Raw genomic sequence first — 23734 nt, forward strand, 5'->3', positions numbered from 1 at the left:
GAGGGTTTGAATAGACCTGAGCAGATGAGCCTCTCCAGCTTTACCTTACCTCCCCCCCCCCCCAACCAGCAACACGCAATGCTGCGGATTGGTGGCTGTCCCACTGGATCTCTCAGCTGAAGGAAGACAGCAACAGCTCCCAGGAAGTGCCAGCCTCTCCCGGCCCAGGCTCCACGGGTCTCCTCTCCGCACAGCTGCTCCTCTTCTCTCCTGGAAACCTATAGTGAGTGGCTGAGGCCGGGAGTGGGCGTGGTGCTCTCCCAGGAGCCTACGGGGCGGGGGCAAGCGTTTGGGGATGTACCTCATACGGGTGGGGAGAGGTGGCCCTGGGAAAAGAGGGGACCCTGAATGGTCCTTCTTTTGGTCACCTACAGTCCCCTCCCTACCACCCAGCACCCCGGTGTTCCCATTGTCCAAAGCTGCCCCCAACGGCTCCTCGGACATCCGCTTCTACCTCGTGGTGTACGCGACCATCGCAGGCGCCAACTCTCTGTGCACCCTTGTCCGGGCGGCGCTCTTCGCAGCTGGCACCCTCCAGGCAGCCGCCTCCCTACATCGCCGCCTGCTGGGTCGCGTCCTTCTGGTGAGGGGCCAGGCGGGCAGGGGACATCCTTAGGCTTGTGGTGCATACCTTTAATCCCAACACTTGGGATTAAAAAATAATAATGTAAGCCGGGCGTGGTGGCGCATGCCTTTAATCCCAGCACTCGGGAGGCAGAGGTAGGAGGATTGCCATGAGTTCAAGGCCACCCTGAGATGACAGAGTTAATTCCAGGTTAGCCTGGACCAGAGTGAGACCCTACCTCGAAAAACCGAAAAACCAAAAAAAAAAAAAAAAAATTAAAAAAAAATAATAATAATGTAAAAAATATATTATATATATATTTGCACAAAAATACATGCACATAAAACAGCTTTTTTGTTTTGTTTTTTTGAGGTAGGGTCTCACTCGAGCCCAGGTTGACCTGGAATTCACGATGTAGTCTGGCTTTGTGCATACTGTTTTTTTTTTTAATTTAGAGAGAGGGGGGGAAATTGGCACACCAAAGCCTCAGCCAGTGTAATTGAACTCCAGATGCTTGAGTCACCTAGTGGGCATGTGCAACCTTGCACTTTCCTCCCCTTTTTGCATCTGGCTCATGTGGGAACTGGAGAGTCAAACATGGGTCCTTAGGCTTCTAGGCTAAGGTTAAGGCAAGCACCTAACCACTAAGCCATCACTCCAGCCCTGTACATATATTTTTAAATCCTGGTTTTTAAATATTTTTTAGTTATGGCTGTTTCTAAGGTCCCTTTCTGCCTAGTGTGATGAACAATCTCAGCACTTGGGAGGCTAAGACAGGAGGATACTGTGTTCAAGGCCAGCCTGGGTTAAATAGTGAGTTCCAGGCTAGCCTGTGTTACAGAGTGAGACCTTATCTGACAAAAAATAAAAACCAAGCTGGGCGTGGTGGCGCACACCTTTAATCCCAGCACTCTGGAGGCAGAGGTAGGAGGATCACCGTGGAGGATCATCATGGATTCAAGGCCACCCTGAGACTACGTTGTGAATTCCAGGTCAGCCTGAGCTGAAATGAAACCCAACCTCAAAAAAAAAAATAAAATAAAATAAGAAGAAAGACTTAAAATAACAATAAATGACATTAATCCCTGTTGTATATCTAGTCTTTTACTTTCCCCATATACATCTATTTTTTTGTTTGTTTGTTTGTTTGTTTTGAGGCACTCTATTCACTATGTATTCTCAGGGTGACTTCAAACTCATGGCAATCCTCCTACCTGTGCCTCCTGAGTGCTGGGATTAAAGACATGCACCACCATGCCTGACTTATTTTTTCATTTTTCTTTTCTTCTTTTAAATAAATCTTTTATTTAAGAGAGAGAATGGGGCTCCAACATATCTAGCCACTGAAAACAAACTCCAGACACATGTGCCACTTTGTGCATCTGGCTTATGTGAGTACTGGGAAATTGAGTCTGGGTTCTTAGGCTCCATAGGCATGCATCTTAACCATTAAGCCATCTCTCTAGCCCCCGGAAATTTTTTATTTAGTTTTTATTTTGGGGAGGAGGGTTGAGGTAGGGACTGCCTCTAGCCCGGGCTGACTTGGAATTCACTGTGTAGTCTCAGGGTGGCCTAGAACTCATGGTGATCCTCCTACCTCTGCCTCTCAAATGCTGGGATTAAAGGCGTTTGCCACCATACCTGGCTAGAAAGCCATTTTTTAAGTACATGCCACCATGCCTGGCTCAAAGCCTTAGCTCTTTTTTAAATATTATTTATTTACTTACTTATTTGAGAAAGAGAAAGAGGCAAAGAGAGAGAGAGACAGAGCAGAGAGAGAGAATGGGCACGCCAGGGCCTCCAGCCACTGCAAACAAACTCCAGATGCATATACCCCCTTGTGCATCTGGCTTACTTGGGTCCTGGAGAGTCAAACTGGGATCCTTTGGCTTTGCAGGCAAATGCCTTAATTGCTAATCCATCTCTCCAGCCCAAAGCCTGAGCTCTTAACTATGACTTTGACCTATAGTACTTACCAGTTTGCAGCCACAGGTAATCAATGTTCCCGTGACATTTAACTCTTATCTGGAGATTGATTGTGGAGAGAGAATAACTCTTTGCCCTTAAAAGAGTATATCCAACCCAGAATTAGAGTCAGCATGCCTTTGTGGGATTGCCATGGGCCTGAGGGACCAGAGAGTATCTTTATACCCTGAGACACTTCCTCCTTCAAGTCCATCAACTCCTGTGCTCCCCCACTTTGGGGATATTTTGCTCCTCGTCTCCTGCCTCTGCAGTGTTGCCCACCATCCCTTTTCTGGCCCCCTCCCTTATCCAACCACCCCTCTCTTCCAGGCACCGGTGACGTTCTTTGATTCTACACCCACTGGCCGAATCTTAAACCGCTTCTCTTCAGACGTGGCCTGTGTGGACGACAGCCTGCCCTTCCTTCTCAATATCCTGCTGGCCAACTCAGTAGGCTTGCTGGGCCTCCTGGCTGTGCTGGGCTCTGGTCTGCCCTGGCTGCTGCTGCTGCTGCCCGCCTTGAGCCTCATCTACTACCACGTGCAGCACCACTACAGGGCCTCCTCCAGGGAGCTGCGGCGCCTGGGCAGCCTCACCCTTTCTCCACTCTACACCCACCTGGCCGACACCCTGATGGGCCTCCCTGTGCTCCGGGCAGCAGGGGCTACCTACAGGTACATGCAGTTTGCTTCACTCAAGCTGGGTGTGGTGGTGCATGTCTTTGATCCCAGCACTTGGTAGGCAGAGAAAGGTAGGAGGATCGCAGTGCATTCGAGGCCAGCCTGGGACAGTAGAGTCCTAGGTCAGCCTGAGCACAGCAGTGTCCTCTTCAAAAGAGCACCAGCGGCTGGTTTAATGGCTTAGCGGCTAAGGCACATGCCTGCGAAACCTAAGGACCCCCGTTCAATTCCCCAGGTCCCATGTAAGCCAGATGCACATGGTGGCACCTGCACCTGGGGTTCATTTGCAGTGGCCGGAGACCCTGGCCTGCCTATTCTCACTCTCCTTCCCCCTTGCCCCATCTCTAATAAATAAATTTAAAAAAAGAGTATCAGTCCCTGAGGTGAGGGCCATGGTGTGTGGGTTGGTTCCCAGGAAGGGGCTGTGCCTCTGGAAAGGAGCCTGTCTGTGTCCGTGCAGCAAGGAAATGTCTTCCATTCTCCTGGCCCTCCCCAGATTCGAGGAAGAGAACCAGCAGCTCTTGGAGCTAAACCAGAGGTGCCAGTTTGCTTCCTGTGCTACCACGCAGTGGCTAGACATTCGGCTGCAGCTCATGGGGGCTGCAGTGGTCAGTGCCATCGCGGTCATCGCCCTGGTGCAACACCAGCAGGGCCTCGCCAACCCAGGTACCGTCCGAGACCCATCACCCTCACCTCAGGAACAAGCCATTCCAACTCCTCGCCCTGGACCTCCCTGCATTGCCCCCAACTGTTGTCATCTGCCCCCCAGAGTCCCCTGTCAGGATATCTTCCCATCACCCCCACTTGAGCGCTGAGGAAACTGAGTCTGGAGTGACTTGTGTAGATGGTAGTGGATCTGGGGTTAGGGCAAGTCTGCTGATCTTTGTCCCGTCTCCGCTTCCACCCCAGCCCTTACCCTTTGCCGCAGCCTACCCCAGCCTGTCACCTCTCGTCGCATCCCTCCCCTGCCCTCACGCTTAGCCCCCGTGCCCCTGGCCTAAACCACCGCCTTCCTGCTTCTCCGCTGACTTTCCTTAAACACCCACAGTCTGCAGGCCTCCCCTAGCAGCTGGTACTCCTCTTCCCCAGGGCTGGTGGGCCTGTCGCTGTCTTACGCCCTGTCCCTGACGGGTCTGCTTTCCGGCCTGGTAAGCAGCTTCACGCAGACTGAGGCCATGATGGTGAGTGTTGAGCGGCTAGAGGAGTACTCCTGTGACCTGCCGCAGGAGCCCCGGGGCCAGCCCCTGCAGGTGGGTCTTCATTTCTCTCGGGCCACGGCTGTGGTACCCAGGCAGGTCTCCCAAAGGCCCTAGTCTCCCCAGCTCCTTTTCTTTTGTTCCTCACTCTCCTTACTTCACCAAGTCTCTCTCTCCATTTATAGCCAGCATTATTATTCACTGCGGCTCTCATCCTCATGTCCATACTCCCATCTTTCCATTTTCCTTGTCTTTCCTCTCATATCATCCATTTCTCTTATTTATTGGAGAGAGAGAGAGAGAAAGAGAAAGAAGAAGAATGGGTGTACCAGGGCCTCCGGCCACTGCAAATAAGCTCCAGACACATATGCCACCTTGTGTATCTGGCATACATGGGTCCTGGGGACTCAAACCTGGGTCCTTAGGCTTTGAATGCAAGTGCCTTTACCACTAAACCATCTCTTCAGCCCATCATACCATCCATTTCTCGTCCATCTCCCTCTTTCTACCTGCTAGTCTCCTCTTCACCACTACTCTGCCTCCATCTCTTATTTATTATTTATTTGTTTAAGAGATAAAGAGAAAAAGGCAGACACAGAGTGAATATGGACATGCCAAGGGTCTCCTGCCACTGCAAATGAACTCTAGACGCATGTGTCACCTTGTGCGTCTGGCTTTACGTGGTACTAGGGAATCGAACCTAGGACACTAGGTTTTATAAGCAAGCATCTTTCAGCACTGAGCCATCTCTGCAGCCCTCTGCCTTCATCTCTTACCCATGGGTTTCCCAGCAGGGCATCGGCTGGCTGACCCAAGGGAGTGTGGAGTTCCAGGATGTGGTTTTGGTGTACCGTCCAGGGCTGCCAAACGCCCTGGATGGGGTGACCTTCTGCGTGCAGCCTGGGGAGAAGCTGGGCATTGTGGGTCGCACAGGTTCCGGCAAGTCTTCTCTGTTTTTGGTTCTCTTCCGGCTGCTGGAGCCCAGTGCAGGCCGAGTGCTGCTAGATGGTGTGGATACCAGCCAGCTGGAACTGGCTGAGCTCAGGTACGGCGGTGGAGGGAAGTTGCTGAGCAGGGAGGTGGGCAGTGGGAACTATGGGCACTCCACAGAACTATAGCTGGGAAGGCCTGTAGAGGTTCAAGATAGCCCGGGCCACTCAGCAGACAAGGCAGAGGACAAGGCAAGCAGGCGAGGGTGGAGAGCTCCTGGTCTCGGGTCCATATTCCCAGCTGGTGATCCAGGTCTTCCTCACCCTGACCAGAGCACATTCCAGCTTCATCTCTCCTGTGCTTCCCAGCATACGCTCTGCACTTCAGACACAAATTACTGCCTTGTAGACAAGAGCCTCCCAGGAGCTGTGATCTAAGAGGCGGTTGGCCACAAGTGGCTTCATCTAGTGGTTTAATCTAGTATCATTTCCTCCCAGTTCCATGACGTAGAAGAGGTAGGGAGTCTATATCCCAGGCCCTTCCTGTGACTGTTGCCTGCGCCACCTCCTCTTTCTTCTCTGCCAAGTCATGGTGGCCTTACCTTATAAGTTGCCCTTATAACTCCCAGCCCTTCCAACCTGTAAGTACCCCATCCCATTCCTGCTCTGCTCTGGTCATTTCCTCTCTTGTTTTGTTTTGTTGAGGTAGGGTCTCACTGTACTGCAGACTGACCTGAGATTCACTCTATAGTCTCAGGGTGGCCTCCAACTCACAGTGATCGTCCTACTTTGCCTCCTGCGTGCTGGCATTAAAGAGATGCACCACCACGCCTAGCTTCCTCTGCAGTTTTGAACCTCTGTGAGGTGTAGGCTCCTTATGGTCAGAATCCAGGCTTTTGGTTTACTTTGGTACCACTCAGAGTACTGGCACATTGTAGGTATATAGCTGACCAACTGGTGACTTGGTAGAGAAGGGGTGGGAAGCAGAGGGGGTTATATTTGTGTTTCATCCCCAGACTTCCCTAGAAGTACTAGTCCCATAGTAAAACCTTTGCCACAGATAGTGGTTACATCTCCACTCTGAACCCCACGTCCTTGTCCCCCAGATCCCAGCTTGCTATCATCCCCCAGGAGCCTTTTTTGTTCAGTGGGAGTGTTCGGGAGAACCTGGATCCCCAAGGCCTACATGAGGACAGGGCCCTGTGGCAGGTGCTGGAGCAGTGCCACTTGAGCGAGGTGATCGTGTCTGTGGGTGAGTGCTGGGCTCTGGCCTGGGGAGCAGGGAAGGAGCAGGGAGTGGCCCGCCCACAGTTGAGAAGCTCTGCCTTGCAGGCGGCCTGGATGGAAAGCTGGGCGAAGGGGGCCGGAGCTTGTCCCTAGGACAGAGGCAGCTGTTGTGTCTGGCCAGGGCTCTCCTCACAGATGCCAAGGTAAGACAAGAGGAAGAGACATTAAAGAGGCATGTCAGGCCAGGTGTGGTGATGCCCACCTTTAATCCCAGCCCTCCAGAGGCAGAGGTAGGTGGATTGCTCTGAGTTCAAGGCCACCCTGAGACTACATAGTAAATTCCAGGTCAGCCTTGGCTAGAGAGTGAGACCCTACCTCGGAAAAAAAAAAGGGGGGGGGCTGGAGAGATGGCTTAGTAGTTAAGGCATTTGCCTGCAAAGCCAAAGGACCCCAGGACCCCACATAGGCCAGATGCTCAAGAGGGTGCATGCATCTGGAGTTGTTTGCTTGAGGCCCTGGTGTACCCATTCTCTCTCTCTCTCTCTCTCTCTCTCTCTCAAATAAATAAGATATTTAAAAGAGAGAGAAAAAACAAACAACAGGCATGTCAGGGGAGGAGGTGGTTTGGGGAGGAGGTGGGCTGGGAGAAGTTTCGGGAAAACTAGTGGTGTAGAGCAGCAGAGGGTAAGCTGTTGTGCCCTGTGGTCTTCTCTTCTTTCCCTTCTGCTTCCACACCATTCAGATCTTGTGCATTGACGAAGCCACAGCAAGTGTGGACCAGAAGACAGACCAGCTGCTCCAGCAGACCATCTGCAAACGCTTTGCCAACAAGACAGTGCTGACCATTGCCCACAGGTGTGAGACTCTTCAGGGTGAGCGAGGCATGGGCCTCTGACTCTTTCAAGGTCCCCAGTGGTCAAGGCTGGGGAATTCCAGCCCCTGTTTGGCCAGGCACAGTCCTGAGGGCCCTCTGCAGGCCTTCTCCAAGCATGGACCCAGCGACTGAAACCTACAGGGACAGTCCTGTACAGTCCAGAGGGGCAGGAAGGGAGAGCAAGTTGGCTTGAGGGTATCGTTCCCCCTCCCCTGCTGACCACACTGTCCCACACAGGCTCAACACAATCCTAAACTCAGATCGGGTACTGGTGCTCCAAGCCGGGAAAGTGGTCGAGCTGGACTCCCCTGCCGCCCTGCGCAACCAGCCCCATTCACTGTTCCAGCAGCTGCTGCAGAGCAGCCAGCAGAGAGCCCACTGCCCTCCCGGAGGACGCTGAGCCTCCCTCCAAGGCTCTCCCCTCTGACTGACCTGGGCAGGGCTGGCACAGAGGTGCTAGTTGCTCGTTTACAGTCTCCTGTGTCACTACCTCTCCCTCGCTCCCCAGACAGGAGAGGGTACCCGCGTTCCTCCCAGAAAAAACACTCCTTAGTGGGTTGAGGGCCAAGGGATCCCCAGAACCAGGTCCAGCTTGGGTCGTCTTCACCCGGCATTCTGGGTCAGTGTTTCTGTCATAGAAGCCCACTTGCATTTTCATAGTTTTATTTGATAAAACTTCTATCTTACATTCTGTATATTAAAAAAATAATATTTCTCCTATGAGGCTGAAGTCCCCTCTATGTATATAACCAAGCTAAGGGCTGGTGAGAAAAGACCACTTAAGTCTGAGGTGTGGAGGAGATGAGGAGGGGGGCCGACAAGCCCCCACCTCCATCACAGTGCTGTGGTCTTGCCAGGCTCAGGGGACAGGTCAGGTGGCAGGGGGAACCCGGCTGGCAGCATGCTAACCTGACATTCCTGGTCCTGTCGGGCGGGCGCATAGTGTGGGGTGGGGTAGCAACAGGGTCCAGGGGGGTAGATGCCCCGGCGCCATGCCCTCAGGGTCAGCAACACAGTGGCCAGGACCAGGGCAGCAGTGAGGGCTCCAAACACCACCAGCGCCACTAGGCTAGACTCACCTAGTCCAGCCTCCTGCCTCCGAACCACCTCCTTCACTGAGATCCGCAGCAGGCCCGTCCCTGCACTGCGGGGCGCTGGACCTGTAGCAGGTACTACCACAGCCGAGGTGGGCCCTAGAGGGGTGCTCACTGTGGTGGCAGAGTCTGGGACAGGTAAGACAAGCTCACAAGTCTTGCCACCGTAGCCACTGGGGCAGAGGCAGTCAAAGTCGTGAACACGGTCCCGACAGCGGGCCCCTCTCTGGCATGGGTGGCTGGCACAGTCATCCAGGTTGACAGTGCAGAAGCGTCCAGCAAAGCCCTCAGGGCAGAGGCAGGAGAAACGGTTGATGCCATCAAGACAGGTGGCACCATTAGCGCAAGGCCGCATCAAGCAGTCGTCTACATTCACCTCACAGCGGGCACCCACGAAGCCCGCCAAGCAGCGGCATGTGAAGTTGAGGGCAAAGCCCTGCTCATCCTGGCACTGCCCGCCATTCCGACACGGGGAGCTGAGGTAGGAGAGGACATTGTCACCAACTTGACACTCAGTATCCTGGCCATTGCCTCTTCCTTTCTAGCTGTATCTCAAATAGCCTTAATGTAAACATGAGAATAAAAATAGTACCCCACTTCCCAAACTGTGAAGGGTAGGTGAGGGAAGCCAGTGGCAAGCAGTTGGTACAGGGTCAGGCCTGAAGGCGGGGCATGCGTGCGCTATTATCACCCTCTCGTGTGCTTAGGCCTGAAGCGGAAATGAGAACAAGCCCAGCCCTGCAGGCCGTTTCGTCATTCGCAGTGAGAGGCTGCTGTGGGGCCATTCCTAAGGGCTGCACGCCAACAAGGTGGAAGGAAGTTCTAGATCCCTCAACACCCCCCCACACACACATCCCCTCAGATCCTGCAGTTGGTGAAGAAATGGTTCAGAAGTGTAGGAGAAGTCAAGAGTCCCTAACCAGATGCGCTGTCACAGTGGGGTAGTGGGCTCTGCCCTGAAGTACCCTCGCGTGAGTCTGGCCCTTAGTTTTCACCCTCCTGGCAGTCCTGCCTCTTTCCTCATCACCAGATTCTAATATTTTTCCCCCTTTGGTTTTGTTTGTCAAGGTAGGGTCTCGCTCTAGCCCAGGTTGACCTGTGATTCACTATGTAGTCTCAAGATGACCTCGAACTCCCAGTGATCCTTCTGCATCTGCCTCCCGAGTGCTGGGATTAAAGGCCTGCGCCACCACGCCCCGCCCCCCCAGCTCGTCAGCAGGTTCTGTGTCACTTCCCCCGGAGCCCAGCACTCACCCTGCCTGCTCGCAGGGTCCAGCCTTGCGCTCGCAGTCATGCCCGTGGAAGCCCGGTAGGCACACGCAGTGGTACTCACCACCCCCATCATACACACACTGGCCGCCGTTGCGGCAGGGGGATTGCGAAGTACAGATGTGCTCATCTGGAGAGGAGACAAGGCCCTGGGATAAAATCTCAAATCTGGTTCCCAGCCCTGCCCATAGCATACGTGGCCGGGCCTGCCAAGACCCCCCACTCTGTGAGGACCACTCACTACTAACCCACCCCACGCTGCTGTGGCGTACTGGGGAAAACCACACTGACGTTGCACCTAAGAGGTGCCAGGCCCTGGCTTTTGACAGGCCGCATCAAACTGACTTTGGACAAATTATATCTCTTCTGCGGACCTCCACTTCTCCTTTAAAATGAATACAAACTCACAGACTTACATTAAGGATCAATTCAGGCGTCAAATAGGAATAAAAGACAACAAATATTCATAGATGCTCGAGAACACACGGACTCCCCAGCCAATAGCTCCCTCTTTCCCCCCTACCTTTGTCACAGAATTTGCCTGCCCAGCCACTGTGGCAGATGCACTGCCAGGGCTGGTGGCAAGTACCATGCTGGCAGCCAGGCATCCTCACACAGCGCTCACAGTGCTGCCCCTCCCAGCCCGGGTCACACCTGAGGGGGAGAAAGAGGGTCAGGGCTCTAGGGAGATGTAAGGAAATGGAAACCAGGAATGACAGGTAGATAATGGACCCCAAGAGAAAGCAGACCTGTCCCGAGTAGGTGTAGAGTCATAGAGCCGGACTACCAGACACCAGTGTTCAAGTTCAACCTCTGGTTTTTTTTCCACTAAGGTGTGCACCCACCAGCACACCCTGCTTTTTTTTTCTTTTAATATGTATTACTTATTTGAAAGAGGCAGAGAGAGAGAGAATGAGCACAGCAGGGCCTCCAGCCACTGCAAACAAACTGCATATGCATGCGCCACCTTGTGCATCTGCCTTACGTGGGTCCTAGAGAGCCAAACTGGGATCCTTGGCTTTGCAGGCAAACGCCTTAACCACTAAGCCATCTCTCCAGTCCCAACATCTGTGTTTTGCCTAACCTCTCAGAACCTGTTTTCTCCCCTGCAACAGAATACACCTCCCTGGAAGGGTGGTGCTGAAGGAATAAGATAATGCCTCCAGGACCACTCCACTCTTGCATGTCTGATGTACTCCAATCTTTTTTTAATTTAGGAAGACTATTAGATTAACATAAGGAAAGAGGGCTGGAGGGATGGCTTAGCCATTAAGGCACTTGGCCTGCAAAGGCAAAGGACCCAGGTTCGATTCCCCAGGACCCATGTAAGCCAGATACACAAGGTTGTGCATACATCTAGTTTGCTTGCAGTGGCTGTATGCTCAGAGTGGCCGTTCTCTCTCTCCCCCTCTCTGCCTCTTTCTCTCTCAAATAAATAAATTTTTTAAAAGATAAGGAAAGAGATGCTGGAGTCCCAGCACTTGGGAGGCAGAGGTAGAAGGATCACCACGTGTTCAAGGTCACCCTAAGACTACATAGTGAATTCCAGATCAGCCTGGGCTAGAGTGAGACCCTACCTCAAAAAAAAAAAAAAAAAAAAGGTAGGAAGGGATAAGCCACCCCCCTTCAATCTTCAATCTCCCACTTTCTCTATATACACATACATACATGCCTATATATATATAATTTGAGGGGGTGAGGTAGGGTCTCATTCTAGCCCAGGCTGGTCTGGAACTCACTGTGTTATCCCAGGCTGGCCTTGAACTCATGGTGGTCCTTTTACCTGCCTCCTGAATATTAGGATTAAAGGTATGTGCCACCATGTCCATCCTCATAATATTTTTACTTACAGATTTGAGGTACATAGATAGTGAGATTTAGCCATATCAGGGCCTTTGTTGCTTTACTATGTGGCTACTGGGGTTTGCTTTGCAAGCAAGTGCCTTTAATCACTCAGCCGTCTGTCTGTACTCAGATTTTTGTTGTTTCAAGGCAAGTTCTCATTCTAGCTCAGGCTGACCTGGAATAAACAAGATCCTCCTATCTCTGCCTTTCGAGAGTTCTGGGAGTACAGGTGTGCACCAACCACTTCCGGTTTACTCTGTTTTTGGATTTTGGTGTTTTTTTTTTTTAAATAAATTTGTTTATTTTTATTTATTTGAGAGTGACAGAAAGAGGGAGAGAGAGAATGGGCACACCAGGGCCTCCAGCCACTACAAATGATCTCCACATGCATGTGCCCCTTGTGCATCTGGCTAATGTGGGTCCTGGGGAATGGAGCCTGAAACTGGTGTCCTTAGGCTTCACAGGCAAGTACTTAGCTGCTAAGCCATCTCTCCAGCTCCGGATTTTGGTTTTTTGAAGTAGGGTTTCACACTAGCCCAGGCTGACCTGGAACTCACTATGGAGTCTCAGGATGGCCTCAAACTCAGGGTGATCCTCCTACCTCTGCCTCCTGAGTGCTGGGATTAAAGGCACGCGCCACTACACCCGGCCAGTTTACTCGGATTTTTAATGACCTTGAAAGGTTATCAGGACTATATCACCTGACTCCAGAACAAATGCAACAAATGCTTAACTTTATTTTTTAGAGACAAGGTCTCATGTAGCCCCAGACTGGCTAACTCCCTAATTTACCCAAAGTTGACCTTGAATTCCAGATCCTCTTGCCTCCACCTCTTTTTTTTTTTAAATTTTTTGTTCATTTATTTATTTATTTATTTGAGAACGACAGACACAGAGAGAAAGGCAGAAAGAGAGAGAGAATGGGCGCGCCAGGGCCTCCAGCCACTGCAAAGGAACTCCAGACGCATGTGCCCCCTTGTGCATCTGTCTAAGGTGGGTCCTGGGGAATCGAACCTTGAACCGGGGTCCTTAGCCTTCACAGGCAAGCCCTTAACCACTAAGCCATCTCTCCGGCCCTTGCCCCCACCTCTTAAGCACAGGGATTATAGGCACATACCCACCATGCCTGGCTATCTGACCTAATTTTTTAAAGTCTTCCAAGACTACCACCTATTCTAGCCCTAGTCCATGTAATAACCTGCCCCTGTCAGCTCACTTCTTATGCTCAAATGCTGCAGCCTCTGCCACCCCCATGAATGAATTGCTCAAATTTCCAGGCAGCCTCTTTCATCAGAGCACTGTTCCCCAGCCATAGTCGTAAGGAGCTCCCCTAAACTTCCTCTTTCCAGTGGCTCTCAAAATCTTCAAGCTCTCAAGCTTCCGGTGTCTCTACAGGTACCTGGTAGAGCAGCGTTTTAAAAATCCCTTGAGAGAGTCAAAACTGGGAGATACAAACTCCATTTATTTAAAAAAAAAAAAAAAAGGCAAAATGTAGGGGAGGAGGCTGACTAGCCTGTTTTGTGTGTGTGTGCCCAAACAAGTCTTAAGACCCCTTACAGTACCCTAGGGTGTGACCTGGCTGCAGGTGTGGAGGGCTGGGGACTAAGAGGAAAGTTTGAGACACGTGCTCTACGTAGGTACCTGCAGGAGCCGTCAGGCGCGCAGCAGCCGTGGGCCAGGTCACAGTGGGAGCTGCAGTCATCGGCTGCAAGAGAGTAAGGTGGGAACGTGAATCTGGGTCAGGGTCTGGTTCCCAGGGATGCGGGGTTCGGGGAGAGAGTGGACTGGGTGGGGGGGGATTCCAGGAAATTGGATGGCTCTAGCTATAGCCACAGAGGTGCGTCCCATCCACAAAATAGGGATCCTTTGGGTCTTGCGGCTGCAGTGCCATCTCTAGCCGGCAGAGGTCAGCGTGCAGGCGAGGACTGCAGGACAGGGCCGCGACCCGAGCCCCGGGCGGGCGCGGGGTGGGGGAAGGGGCGGGGGACGCTCACCTCTGGCAAGCTGCTGACCGGTTGTCCCTAAGATGCACAACAGGCACACGAGATGTAGACAGCGACAGCCGCTGGGCATGGTCAGTGCCGGCCCCCGGGAGGGTCGGACGGGATGAACGGCCAGACGTATGGGGCACCTGTGGGACAGCACTTATCTGCGAGGCGGCAAGACGCGGATGGGTTCCAAGTGACAGGAGCGGAGGAGGGAGGGAGAGGGGCTCCGAGACCGAGGAAGGGGAGAATGGGGTCGCGGAAGGACGAAGGCGATGAGCAAGCAGGCGAGGGCACTGGAGACAGAAGAAGCCCACCAGCCAGGTCCGCGGGGAGGGAGGCCAAAGGATGGGCAGCACGCGCGCGAATGGCCAGGCTTGGGGACGGCGTTCCGGATGGAGAGATCCGCCAGGATGGGGACCGCGCCGAGAGCACCGAGGGGACCGGAGGGGAGGGACGGTTCCCGGCAGCGAGCAGTCTCCGCCCCTACCCACCCACCCACCCCCAGGCCTGGCTCCCACGTCCCCTCGGTCCCCCTTCCTTTCTATCTCTCTGCCCGGCTCGGTGGCTTCGCCAGGGCCTGGAGTCGTCCTCCCCCGCGGTGCGTGCCAGCCCACCTGTGGGGGGGTGGGGAGGTGGTCTCACCTCCGGCTGGGGTGCCGAGCGAGGCGCGATCCGACGGGCTCCGCCGAGGGACCAGGCCGCCCCTAGCTGGCCGAGGCGGCTGCCATGCCAGCCGAGCGCTCGCCCGCCCGGGGGGAATGTGCGGCTGGAGGCGACCCCGAGCGGCGGCGGCTCCTCGCGCGCTCGGGCCCCCTGCCAGGGGCGGCGTGTGCCGGCGGAGCCCGCCTCTCCCCCACCCCCCGCCACGCACGGCCACACCTCGCCTCCGCCACCGGCCCCTCACCCCACCCCCTGCGCTGTCACCAACCCTCCCCAAGCACGCTTTCTTCCATCCATCCAACCCGAGGAGAAAAATAAAAATAAATAATAAATCACAGGACGTGGACGACACTGTGGAGTGCCAGCCCAGGGTGCATGCATGCCCCTGCTTTTTTTCTCTAACCCTCTCCTCCCCTCCCCCGTCCACTGCCCATTACAGATTCCCATTTGTATCCCGTGCACACGCTAGGCACATTTACTGCACCACCACCCACCCACACACACCCACCCACCCTCCTTCTGTCACCAACCCACGCCTCGCCCTCTTGTAGAGCCTTCATCGCCGGCTTCATCTGTCAACGCCTCCTCTTCCCCGGGTTTCTGTCCTTCATTACCAGCTATTGCCTTCCAAGATAGACCATACCTATGTAAACATCAGCCCGATGCGCCCTCCATCCTGTCATCCTTTCATCCGCCAGCTCTGTCTTCTAGGTCCATTCCATTCCAAAACCATCTCTGGGAAGACAACCGGGGCTGGAAACGCCCCTGGTAGTGTGTGTGTACACACACACACACACACACACACACACACACACACACACACAGGCGCGCGTCCCTGCCTCTGAACCCCATCACCTCCGTTCCTAGCCCTGAGCTAATCTTCCACTATTTCAGAGAGCTGGGATTTAAAGAGTCTTGCTGGAAGATGGGAAGAACTAATTACTCTGCAAGCCAATGGTCCAAATACCTACAAGGACCTAATGGAGTTTCTGCTTTGCATAGGACAAAAGTGCCAAAGGCAAGAAAACCCTTCCTGGGGCTAGAGGGATGGCTCAACGGTTAAAAGCGCTTGCCTAAGGACCTGGATTGGATTTCCCAGTACCCATGTAAAGCCAGATGCACAAGGTGGCACATGCATCTGGAGTTTATTTGCAGCAGCTAGAGAGGCCCATTCTCTCTGTGCCTCTTTCTCTCTCTCTCTACATACATACATACGTACATTTAAAAAATAAAAAACAACAGCTGGGCATGGTGGCACATGCCTTTAATCCCAGCACTCAGGAGCCTGAGGTAGGAGGATGACTGTGAGTTCAAGGCCAGCCTGAGACTACATAGTGAATCCCAAATCAGCTGGGGCCAGAGTGAGACCCTACCTCTAAAAAAAGACCCTTCCTGTTGAAATTTTGCTACCTTTCACTTTAGTAATTAATTTATTCCTTATTATTTTTGGATTTTTGAGGTAAAGTCTCCCTCGAGCCCAGGCTGACCTGGAATTCACTATGGAGTCTCAGGCTGGCCTCAAACTCACAGTGACCCTCCAACCTCAGCCTCCCGAGTGCTGGGATTAAGGGTGTGTGCCTCCCGCCTGCAAGACATGCTTTTTATTACTATGTTATCATTATATTATATTATTATTTTGGTGATATCTTTCAATTCAAGACACTGCAGGGAGAAGTCTCTAGCTTTGCAGAGCAGCTTTCCACAGCCATCCCCACAGGGACAGAACTGCTGCCCTCATTTCTCCTGAGCAGTCTCCTCTGGACATCACACCCACGCTGCTACTGGCTCTCAGAAGGTTTCTCCTCCTCTCTGATCCTGTCTTTTCTGAAGAATTTTCTAGGTTTGAGTCATGGTATGGTTCTATTATTTATTTTATTGGGGGTGGCGATTTCAAGGTGGGATCTCGCTCTAGCACAGGCTGACCTGGAATTAGTCTCTGGCTGGCCACAGCGATCCACCTACCTCTGCATGAGCCACCACGCCCCAACTTCTATTATATATGTGTGTGTGTGTGTATTTATTTATTTACTTTTATTATTATTATTTATTTATTTTGGCTTTTCGAGGTAGGGTCTCACTAGCCCAGGCTGACCTGGAATTCACTATATTGTCTAAGGGTGACCTTGAACTCATGGTGATCCTCCTACCTCTGCCTCCTGAGTGCTGGGATTAAAGGCATGTTATTTACTTTTAAAATATTTTATTATTTATTTATTTGACAGAGAAAGGGAGAGAGAAAAAAAATGGGTGCGCCAAGGCCTCCAGCCATTGCAAACGAACTCCAGGCGTGTGTCCCCTTGTGCATCTGGCTAACGTGGGACCTGGAGAATCGAACCTGGATCCTTTGGCTTTGCAGGCAAATGCCTTAACTGCTAACCCATCCCTCCAGCCCCCTATTATTTATTTTATCCTAAAAATTTTCTCAGGAAACTTTACTGTAGAAAGAAAGAGTTTATGGTATGTTAGCATTTAATGTCACTGGTTTGTGACTATGATGTCACCTTTATGAAGTCTAAGGATGTCCAAAAGAGAAGATTTCATATTGGAGGCCAGCCTGAGCTACATAGCGAGACGCTGTCACACACACACACACACACACACACACACACACACACACACTTCAGCTCTTTGATCTCTGTAGCAGAAGCAAAATGGTGAAGGAACTGCCATCGTTTGGAAAGCATTGCCATCAGATGTACGCCTTATGGCTCTGTGACCCCACCACATTCAGAAGCCGACCTGTGGCAATGGTGGCTGCCCATCCAAGCCCAAGGGAAAGTGTAACTGGAGTTCTAAGGCTAAGACTCAAAATATAACCCAGACAGGAAGAACTGGAACCCCTAAAACTTGTCTATGGCAGCCAGGCATGGTGGCACAGACCTTTAATCCCAGCACTGGGAGACAGAGGTAGGAGGATTGCTGTGAGTTCAAGGCCACCCTGAGACTAAATAGTGAACGGGCTAGAGTAAGACCTTTCTTTGAAAAACCAATATATATATGCACACACACACACACACACAACATTGAGCATCTCTGTTAGTACATGGTGCCAGATATGATTCTAAACACTGGAAACACATATCCCTTGTAAATGATATTGCCACTCTTTTTTTTTGTCAGTTCTGGGATCGATCTCAAAGCCTTGTGCATGCTAGACAAGCACTCCATGTGGCTATGACAGCTTCAGCCCTTGCCACAAGTTTCAGTGATGAGTGACTGAGCCAAAGAGGTTGTGAAGAATGAGCAACTCCTTTTCATTGAGGAACTGTATAAAAGTTCACTGATAAAACTATACAGATGAAGCGTGTTTGAAGCTGATGGTATCAGATGATGTCACTTACCTCCCCCTCATGCTCTGAAGATTTTCACTCCTGGTTTTCTGTCACTCTCTTTACTCCCACTTCTAATTCCTGCTGATTTTTTTTTTCTTTTTTGGTGCTGCGGATTGTGCCTGGTTCTGTTTTAAGTATTTTATTTATTTATTTGAGAGAGAGGCAGGTAGATAGATAGAAAACAGGCATTCTAGGGCCTCTAACCACTGCAACCTCCAGATGTGTGCGCCACCTGGTGTTTACATGGGTACTGGGGAATTGAACCTGAGTTCTTAGGCTCCGCAGGCAAGTTCCTTAACTGCTAAGCCATCTCCAGTCCCCCACCCCCCCCCTTTTTTTTTTTTTTTTTTTGGTTTTTCGACATAGGGTCTCACCCTAGCTCAGGCTGACCTGGGATTCACTGTGGAGTCTCAGGGTGGCCTTGAACTCAATGCAATCCTCCTACCTCTGCCTCTGCCTCCCGAGTGCTGGGATTAAAGGCATGTTAGGCGTGCGCCACCACGCCTGGCCCAGTTTTTTTTTTTTTTTTAAATTATTTATTTATTTGAGAGCGACAGACACAGAGAGAATGACAGATAGAGGGAGAGAGACAGAATGGGCACGCCAGGGCTTCCAGCCTCTGCAAACGAACTCCAGACGCATGCGCCCCCTTGTGCATCTGGCTAACGTGGGACCTGGGGAACCGAGCCTCGAACCGGGGTCCTTAGGCTTCACAGGCAAGCGCTTAACCGCTAAGCCATCTCTCCAGCCCCAGTTTTTTTTTTTTTAAAGGAAGCAACAACAGGGGGTTAAAGAAATGGTTCAGGGATTAAAGTGCTTGCTTGAAAAGTCTGTTGTCCTGGGTTTGATTCTGAAGTACCCACATAAAGCCAGACACTCAAAGTAGCTCATGCACTGGCGTTCCTTTGCAAGCGGCAAGAGGCCCTAGAATGCCTGTTCATTCATTCATATGCTCCCTGCCTCTCTCTCTCTCTCTGTCTCCTTGTAAATAAATAAATTAAAATAGGGCTGGAGAGATGGCTTAGTGGTTAAGCACTTGCCTATGAAGCCTAAGCACCCCGGTTCAAGGCTGGATTCCCCAGGACCCACGTTAGCCAGATGCACAAGGGGGTGCATGTGTCTAGAATTTGTTTGCAATAGCTGGAAGACCTGGTGCGCCCATTCTCTCTCTCTCTCTGTCTTTCCCTATCTCAAATAAATAAATAAAAGTAAAATACAAAAAAAAAAAAGTAAGAGCTGGGTGTGCTGGTGCACGCCTTTAATCCCAGCACTCGGGAGGCAGAGGCAGGAGGATTGCTGTGAGTTCAAGGCCAGCCTGAAACTACATAGTGAATTCCAGGTCAGCCTGGACTAGAATGAGACCCTACCTCGAAAAACCAATAATAATAATATATATATTTAATATAATATATATATACTTTAAAAATTATTTGCAGAGAAAGAGAGTGAGTATAGGCACACCAGGACCTCTTGCCATTGAGAACAAACTCCAGATGCATGTGCTACTTTGTGTATCTGGCTTTATGTGAGTACTGGGGAATGTAACCCAGGCCATCAGGCTTTGTAAACAAGCGCCTTTAACTGTAGAACCATCTCCCCAGCCCCTGAGTCTGGTTCTTGATCATTTAGTGTAACACAGACAATTCTTCCAATAAGTGTCATAGATTGTTTCAAGGATGACTACTACACTCCCTCCTGCTCCATATGACTTTTTCCAGTGATTTTGCCGTTCCTCCAAGCAAGAGGTGTGTCCCTTGAAGCTAGGCAGGCTTTATGAGTTGCTTTGACTAATAGAATGATGTAGAAATGGCCTAGAGCTTAGGTCTCTAGAAATTTTGGAGTTTGTCTCTTGACGGTCTTAGAGAACCTTCAACAAGATATAAAGAAGTCAAGGCTGCGGTTGGATTGATGGCTTAGTGGTTAGTGCACATGCTTGTAAAGCCAAAGGACCCAAGTTTGATTCCCCAGTACCCACATAAAGCCAAATGCTCAAAGTGATGCATGCATTTGGAGTTTGTTTGCAGTGGCTAGAGGCCCTGGCATGCCCATTTTCTCTCTCACACACCGTGTCTCTTTCTCTCTCTCTCTCTCAAATAAATAAATTTAAAAGTGGGGGGAGCTGGAGAGAGGGTTTAGCAGTTAAAGCTCCTGCCTGCACAGTCTAAGGACCCATGTTCAACTCTTCAGATCCCATGTAAGCCAGACACACAAAGGTGAAGCAAGCACAAGGTGGCACATGCCCACTAGGTGGCGCAATCATCTGGAGTTCGATTGCAGTGGCTGAGGCCCTGGCACGCGCTAATTCTCTCTCTCTCTCTCTCTCACTCTCTCTAAAATAAGAAAATAAAAATAAAAAAGAAGGCCAGGCTGGCTTATTGGAAGATGAGAAGTCTCATAAAGGAAAATCAAGGCACCCTGGACAGCAACCAGATAGGCAGTCACATTGGATCACCCATCCCCACCATACTTCCAGAGCACTGTGGTCACATGGGTGATCCCAGGCAAAACCAATAGAAGTGCTCAGCAGAGCACAACCTGCATTGCCAAAGGAAATTGTTAGTGGTGTTTATATGTCACTGGATTCTGGGGATTTAGATCAGGCATTGGTGGTTGATGTCTTTAATCCCAGCATTTGGGAGGCTGAGGTAGGAGGATCACCATGATTTCAAGTTCAGCCTGAGTTACAGAATGAATTATGAGTCATCCTGAGCTAGAGTGAGACCTTATCTCCAAAAAGATTGGCGGGGGGTATGCCACTACATTTTGTTAACGTAACGATTGATACCCAACAAAACCAGCTTTTCTTTTCTTTTCTTTTCTTTTTTTTTTTTTGTTTATTTTTATTTATTTATTTGATAGCGACAGACAAGGAGAAAGAGTCAGAGGGAGAGAGAGAGAATGGATGCGCCAGGGCCTCCAGCCACTACAAAGGAACTCCAGATGTGTGTGCCACCTTGTGCATCTGGCTTACATGGGTACTGGGAAATCAAGCCTCGAACCAGAATCCTTAGGCTTCACAGGCAAGCGCTTAGCCCCTAAGCCATCTCTCCAGCCCTTTTCTTTTTTTTTTCATAATTTATATTTTATTTATTTGCGAGCAGAGAGAGACAAACACACACACAGAATAGGTGCATAGGACCTCTAGCTGCTGTAGACAAACTCCAGATACATGCACCACTTTGTGTTTCTGGCTTTATGTGGATACTGGGGAATCAAACCCAGGTTGTTAGGCTTTGCAAGCAAGTGCCTTGACTGCTTGAGCCATCTCTCCAGCTCAAAATCAGTTTTTCATGTTCTCGCTTTTTTTTTTAAATCTCTGAGGAAAAGGGTGGTTCTGCCTTACGCTTTGTTGTTACCAATAGTTTCATATATTCTATAATCTCAGTTTTTGTTTTGGTTTTTTTAAGGTAGGGTTCTGCTTTAGCCTAGGCTGATCTGGAATTATTATAATAATTATTATTATTTTATTTTTTGGCTTTTCGAGGTAGGGTCTCACTTTAGCTCAGGCTGACTTGGAATTCTCTATGTAGTCTCAGGGTGGCCTTGAACTCACGGTGACCCTCCTACCTCTGCCCCCCGAGTGCTGGTATTAAAGGCGTGCGCCACCACTCCGGAATTTTTTTTTTCAAGGTATGGTCTCACTCTAGGTCAGGCTGACCTGTAATTCACTATGTAGTCTCATGGTAGCCTCATGGTGATCCTCCTACCTCTGCCTCCTTAGTGCTGGGATTAAACATGTGCGCCACCACACCCTGCCCAGTTTATTCTTCTTTGTTGTTGTTTTTTGAGGTAGAATTATGCTCTAGTCACCCCCCCCAACTTTTAAAATATTTTATTTATTTTTTTAAGAGAGACAGAGGAAAAGGCAGATAGAATGACTGAGCAGACCAGGGCATCTAGCCACCACAAAGGAACTCTAGACACATGCGCTACCTTGTGCTTTATGTGGGTTCTAGAGAATCAAACTTGGGTTCTTGGGTTTTATAGACAAGCACCTTAACCACTGAGCTATCTTTACAGCCCCTCCCCCTCTTTTAAGACAGGCTTCACATGTAGCCCAAACTGGTTCAAACTGGTGAGGATGACCTTGAACTCTGGATCCTCCCATCTTCACTTGGCTGAAATTACTGGCATGCAAACATCACATCTGTCCCCCTTTTATTTTACGCCTTTGATCCTAGCACTTGGGACGCAGAGGTAGGAGGATCATTGTTGAGCTTAAGACCAGCCTAGCAGGTCAGCCTGGGCTAAAGTGAGACGCTACCTCAAACCAAAACAAAACAAAAGTGCCACCATATCCAAGTACATCTGCCTATTTTATTCTTCTTAACAGGCCGGAAGTGGTAGCACATGTTTACCTGAGTGCTCAGAATGCTGTGGTAGGGTGCTTTCTTTAAACATTTTCTGGCTTTTTCTGGGAGTTCAAGGCCAGTCTTGACTATATAGCAAGATCTCTCTCAAGCACCCAAAGTAAATAAAATTAATGAATGAATTAATTACAACATTTTGTAGGGTCTCCAAAAGTGTGGTAGGCTATTCTCGATGAGGCTAAATCGTCCCTGTCTCATCCATTGATCTTATTGATCCAGGCACCAGAGACTGGGTGGAGGATCAGTTTGTTTCTGTGCTAATGTGGTTCCAGGGGAACCTCTTCCTAAGCCTGGACTCTGATTCTTGGTGGTTCAGAGCTTATATACCTTAGCCCAGCCTAGTGCCAGAGTTTTTAAAATTTTATTTTATTTTTCTTTGAGAGAAACAGAGAGGAAGAGAGAGAGAGAGAGAATGGGCATGTCAGGGCCTCTAGCTACTGCAAATGAACTCCAGATGCATGCAACACCTTGTGCATCTGGCTTACATGGGACCTGGAGAATCGAACCTGGGTCCTTAGACTTTGCAGGCATGCCTTTAACTGCTAAGCTGTCTCATCTCTCCGGCCCCGACAGCTGTTTTATTCTCCTCTCTCCTCCAACCTCCATCCCCTCCTTTCTGCTCACTCTGCTGATGATCTTGGTTCATGGAGAAACACCTACATATATCTGTCTCCAAACACTATATCATCCTTCTGTTGCCTGCCCTCTTACCTAGGGGAGCCTCTCCACTTGGGTACCAGTTCCATCCCCTCTTGTGCTGTAATAGCAGGGCTCTGTCTTTCTCCCCAGCTCTTCAGCATCATCAGTTTGCCTGTGTATTGGATCCTATCCTTTCACCCATCTTTTTTTTTTTTTTTTTTTTTTTTTGATGTAGGGTCTCACTTTAGCCCAGGCTGACCTGGAATTCACTATGGAGTCTCAGGGTGGCCTCGAACTCACGGTGATCCTCCTACTTCTGCCTCCCAAGTGCTAGGATTAAAGTGTGCAACCACACCTGGCTAAACCCCCCATCATTTTATTAAATCTTTTAAAATTTATATTTATTTATTTGACAGAGAAAGAGAATGAGAGAGAATGGGTGCACCAGGGCCTCCAGCCACTGCAAAAGAACTCCAGACCAGTGTGCCACCTCGTGCATCTGGCTAATGTGTGTCCTAGGGAACTGAACCTAGGTCCTTTGGCTTTGCAGACAAACACCTTAACGGCTAAGCCATCCCTCCAGCCCATCTTTTCTGTTTGTTTGTTTTGCTGTTTTCTTTTCGAGGTAGGGTCTCACTCTAGTGCAGGCTGACCTGGAATTCACTATGTAGTCTCAGGGTGGCACTTGCCTGCAAAACCAAAGAACCCAGGTTTGATTCTCCAGGACCCATATAAGCCAGTTCCAGAAGGTGGCACATGTGTCTAGAGTTCATTTGCAGATGCTGATGGCCCTGGTGTACCCATTCTCTCTCTCTTCCTCAAATAAATAAAATAAAACTAGTAAAAATAAAAATCGTTCACCTAAAGCCAGATGTGCTAAGTGGTGGATGTGCCTGGAGATGGTCTGCAGCAGCAGGAGGCCTCACTCTGCTCAGCCTGGCCTCTGTGTTGATCCTGGAACACATGAACATGGTCCTTACCTTAAGTCTTTTGCACTCACTGTTTTCTCTTTGGGAATGCTTCAAACCAGATATATTCATAGTTCATCCCCTCATTTTACTCAGCCCTCTGCTCAACTTTTATTTCTTTTCTTTTCTTTCT

The 23734-nt window shown here is 50.4% G+C and overlaps 3 protein-coding genes across 9 annotated transcripts in view; 2 read left to right on the forward strand and 1 right to left on the reverse strand.

Annotated features, from left to right (window-relative positions):
* The window catches only part of Abcc10 (ATP binding cassette subfamily C member 10), a 26435-nt gene extending 18276 nt beyond the window's left edge, over window positions 1–8159 (forward strand). The window contains exons 13-22 of one of the 2 annotated variants that reach the window (XM_045156219.1): window positions 70–223; window positions 394–583; window positions 2861–3204; window positions 3707–3876; window positions 4300–4460; window positions 5198–5451; window positions 6442–6587; window positions 6668–6765; window positions 7305–7434; window positions 7674–7822. In XM_045156219.1, the coding sequence (XP_045012154.1) occupies window positions 70–223; window positions 394–583; window positions 2861–3204; window positions 3707–3876; window positions 4300–4460; window positions 5198–5451; window positions 6442–6587; window positions 6668–6765; window positions 7305–7434; window positions 7674–7690 (1664 nt within the window). In that variant the 3' untranslated portion in view covers window positions 7691–7822. Of the gene's footprint in view, window positions 1–69; window positions 224–393; window positions 584–2860; window positions 3205–3706; window positions 3877–4299; window positions 4461–5197; window positions 5452–6441; window positions 6588–6667; window positions 6766–7304; window positions 7435–7673 lie in introns of both variants that reach the window. The other variant, XM_045156218.1, reaches the window with a different exon arrangement.
* Window positions 8083–23734, reverse strand: part of Dlk2 (delta like non-canonical Notch ligand 2) — a 21314-nt gene continuing 5662 nt past the window's right edge. The window contains exons 1-6 of one of the 6 annotated variants that reach the window (XM_004649472.2): window positions 14936–15056; window positions 13639–13775; window positions 13286–13349; window positions 10323–10453; window positions 9785–9929; window positions 8083–9006 (exon numbers count right to left, since the gene is read on the reverse strand). In XM_004649472.2, coding sequence (XP_004649529.2) covers window positions 8271–9006; window positions 9785–9929; window positions 10323–10453; window positions 13286–13349; window positions 13639–13717 — 1155 coding nt within the window. In that variant the 5' untranslated portion in view covers window positions 13718–13775; window positions 14936–15056 and the 3' untranslated portion in view covers window positions 8083–8270. Of the gene's footprint in view, window positions 9007–9784; window positions 9930–10322; window positions 10454–13285; window positions 13350–13638; window positions 13926–14246; window positions 14361–14822; window positions 14885–14935; window positions 15057–23734 lie in introns of those variants that run through there. The other 5 variants (XM_045156223.1, XM_045156221.1, XM_045156222.1 and 2 more) reach the window with 5 other exon arrangements.
* LOC101604410 (basic salivary proline-rich protein 3-like) lies at window positions 13997–14620 on the forward strand. Its single transcript, XM_004649734.2, has one exon. The coding sequence runs from the start codon at window positions 13997–13999 to the stop codon at window positions 14618–14620; it is 624 nt and encodes a 207-aa protein (XP_004649791.2).

Source organism: Jaculus jaculus, chromosome 8 (assembly GCF_020740685.1).
Source record: "Jaculus jaculus isolate mJacJac1 chromosome 8, mJacJac1.mat.Y.cur, whole genome shotgun sequence".
NCBI lineage: Eukaryota > Metazoa > Chordata > Mammalia > Rodentia > Dipodidae > Jaculus > Jaculus jaculus.

Coding starts and splice junctions, on each gene's coding strand:
- LOC101604410 (XM_004649734.2), top strand. CDS start 13,997: ATGGCCAGGCTTGGGGACGGCGTTCCGGATGGAGAGATCCGCCAGGAT.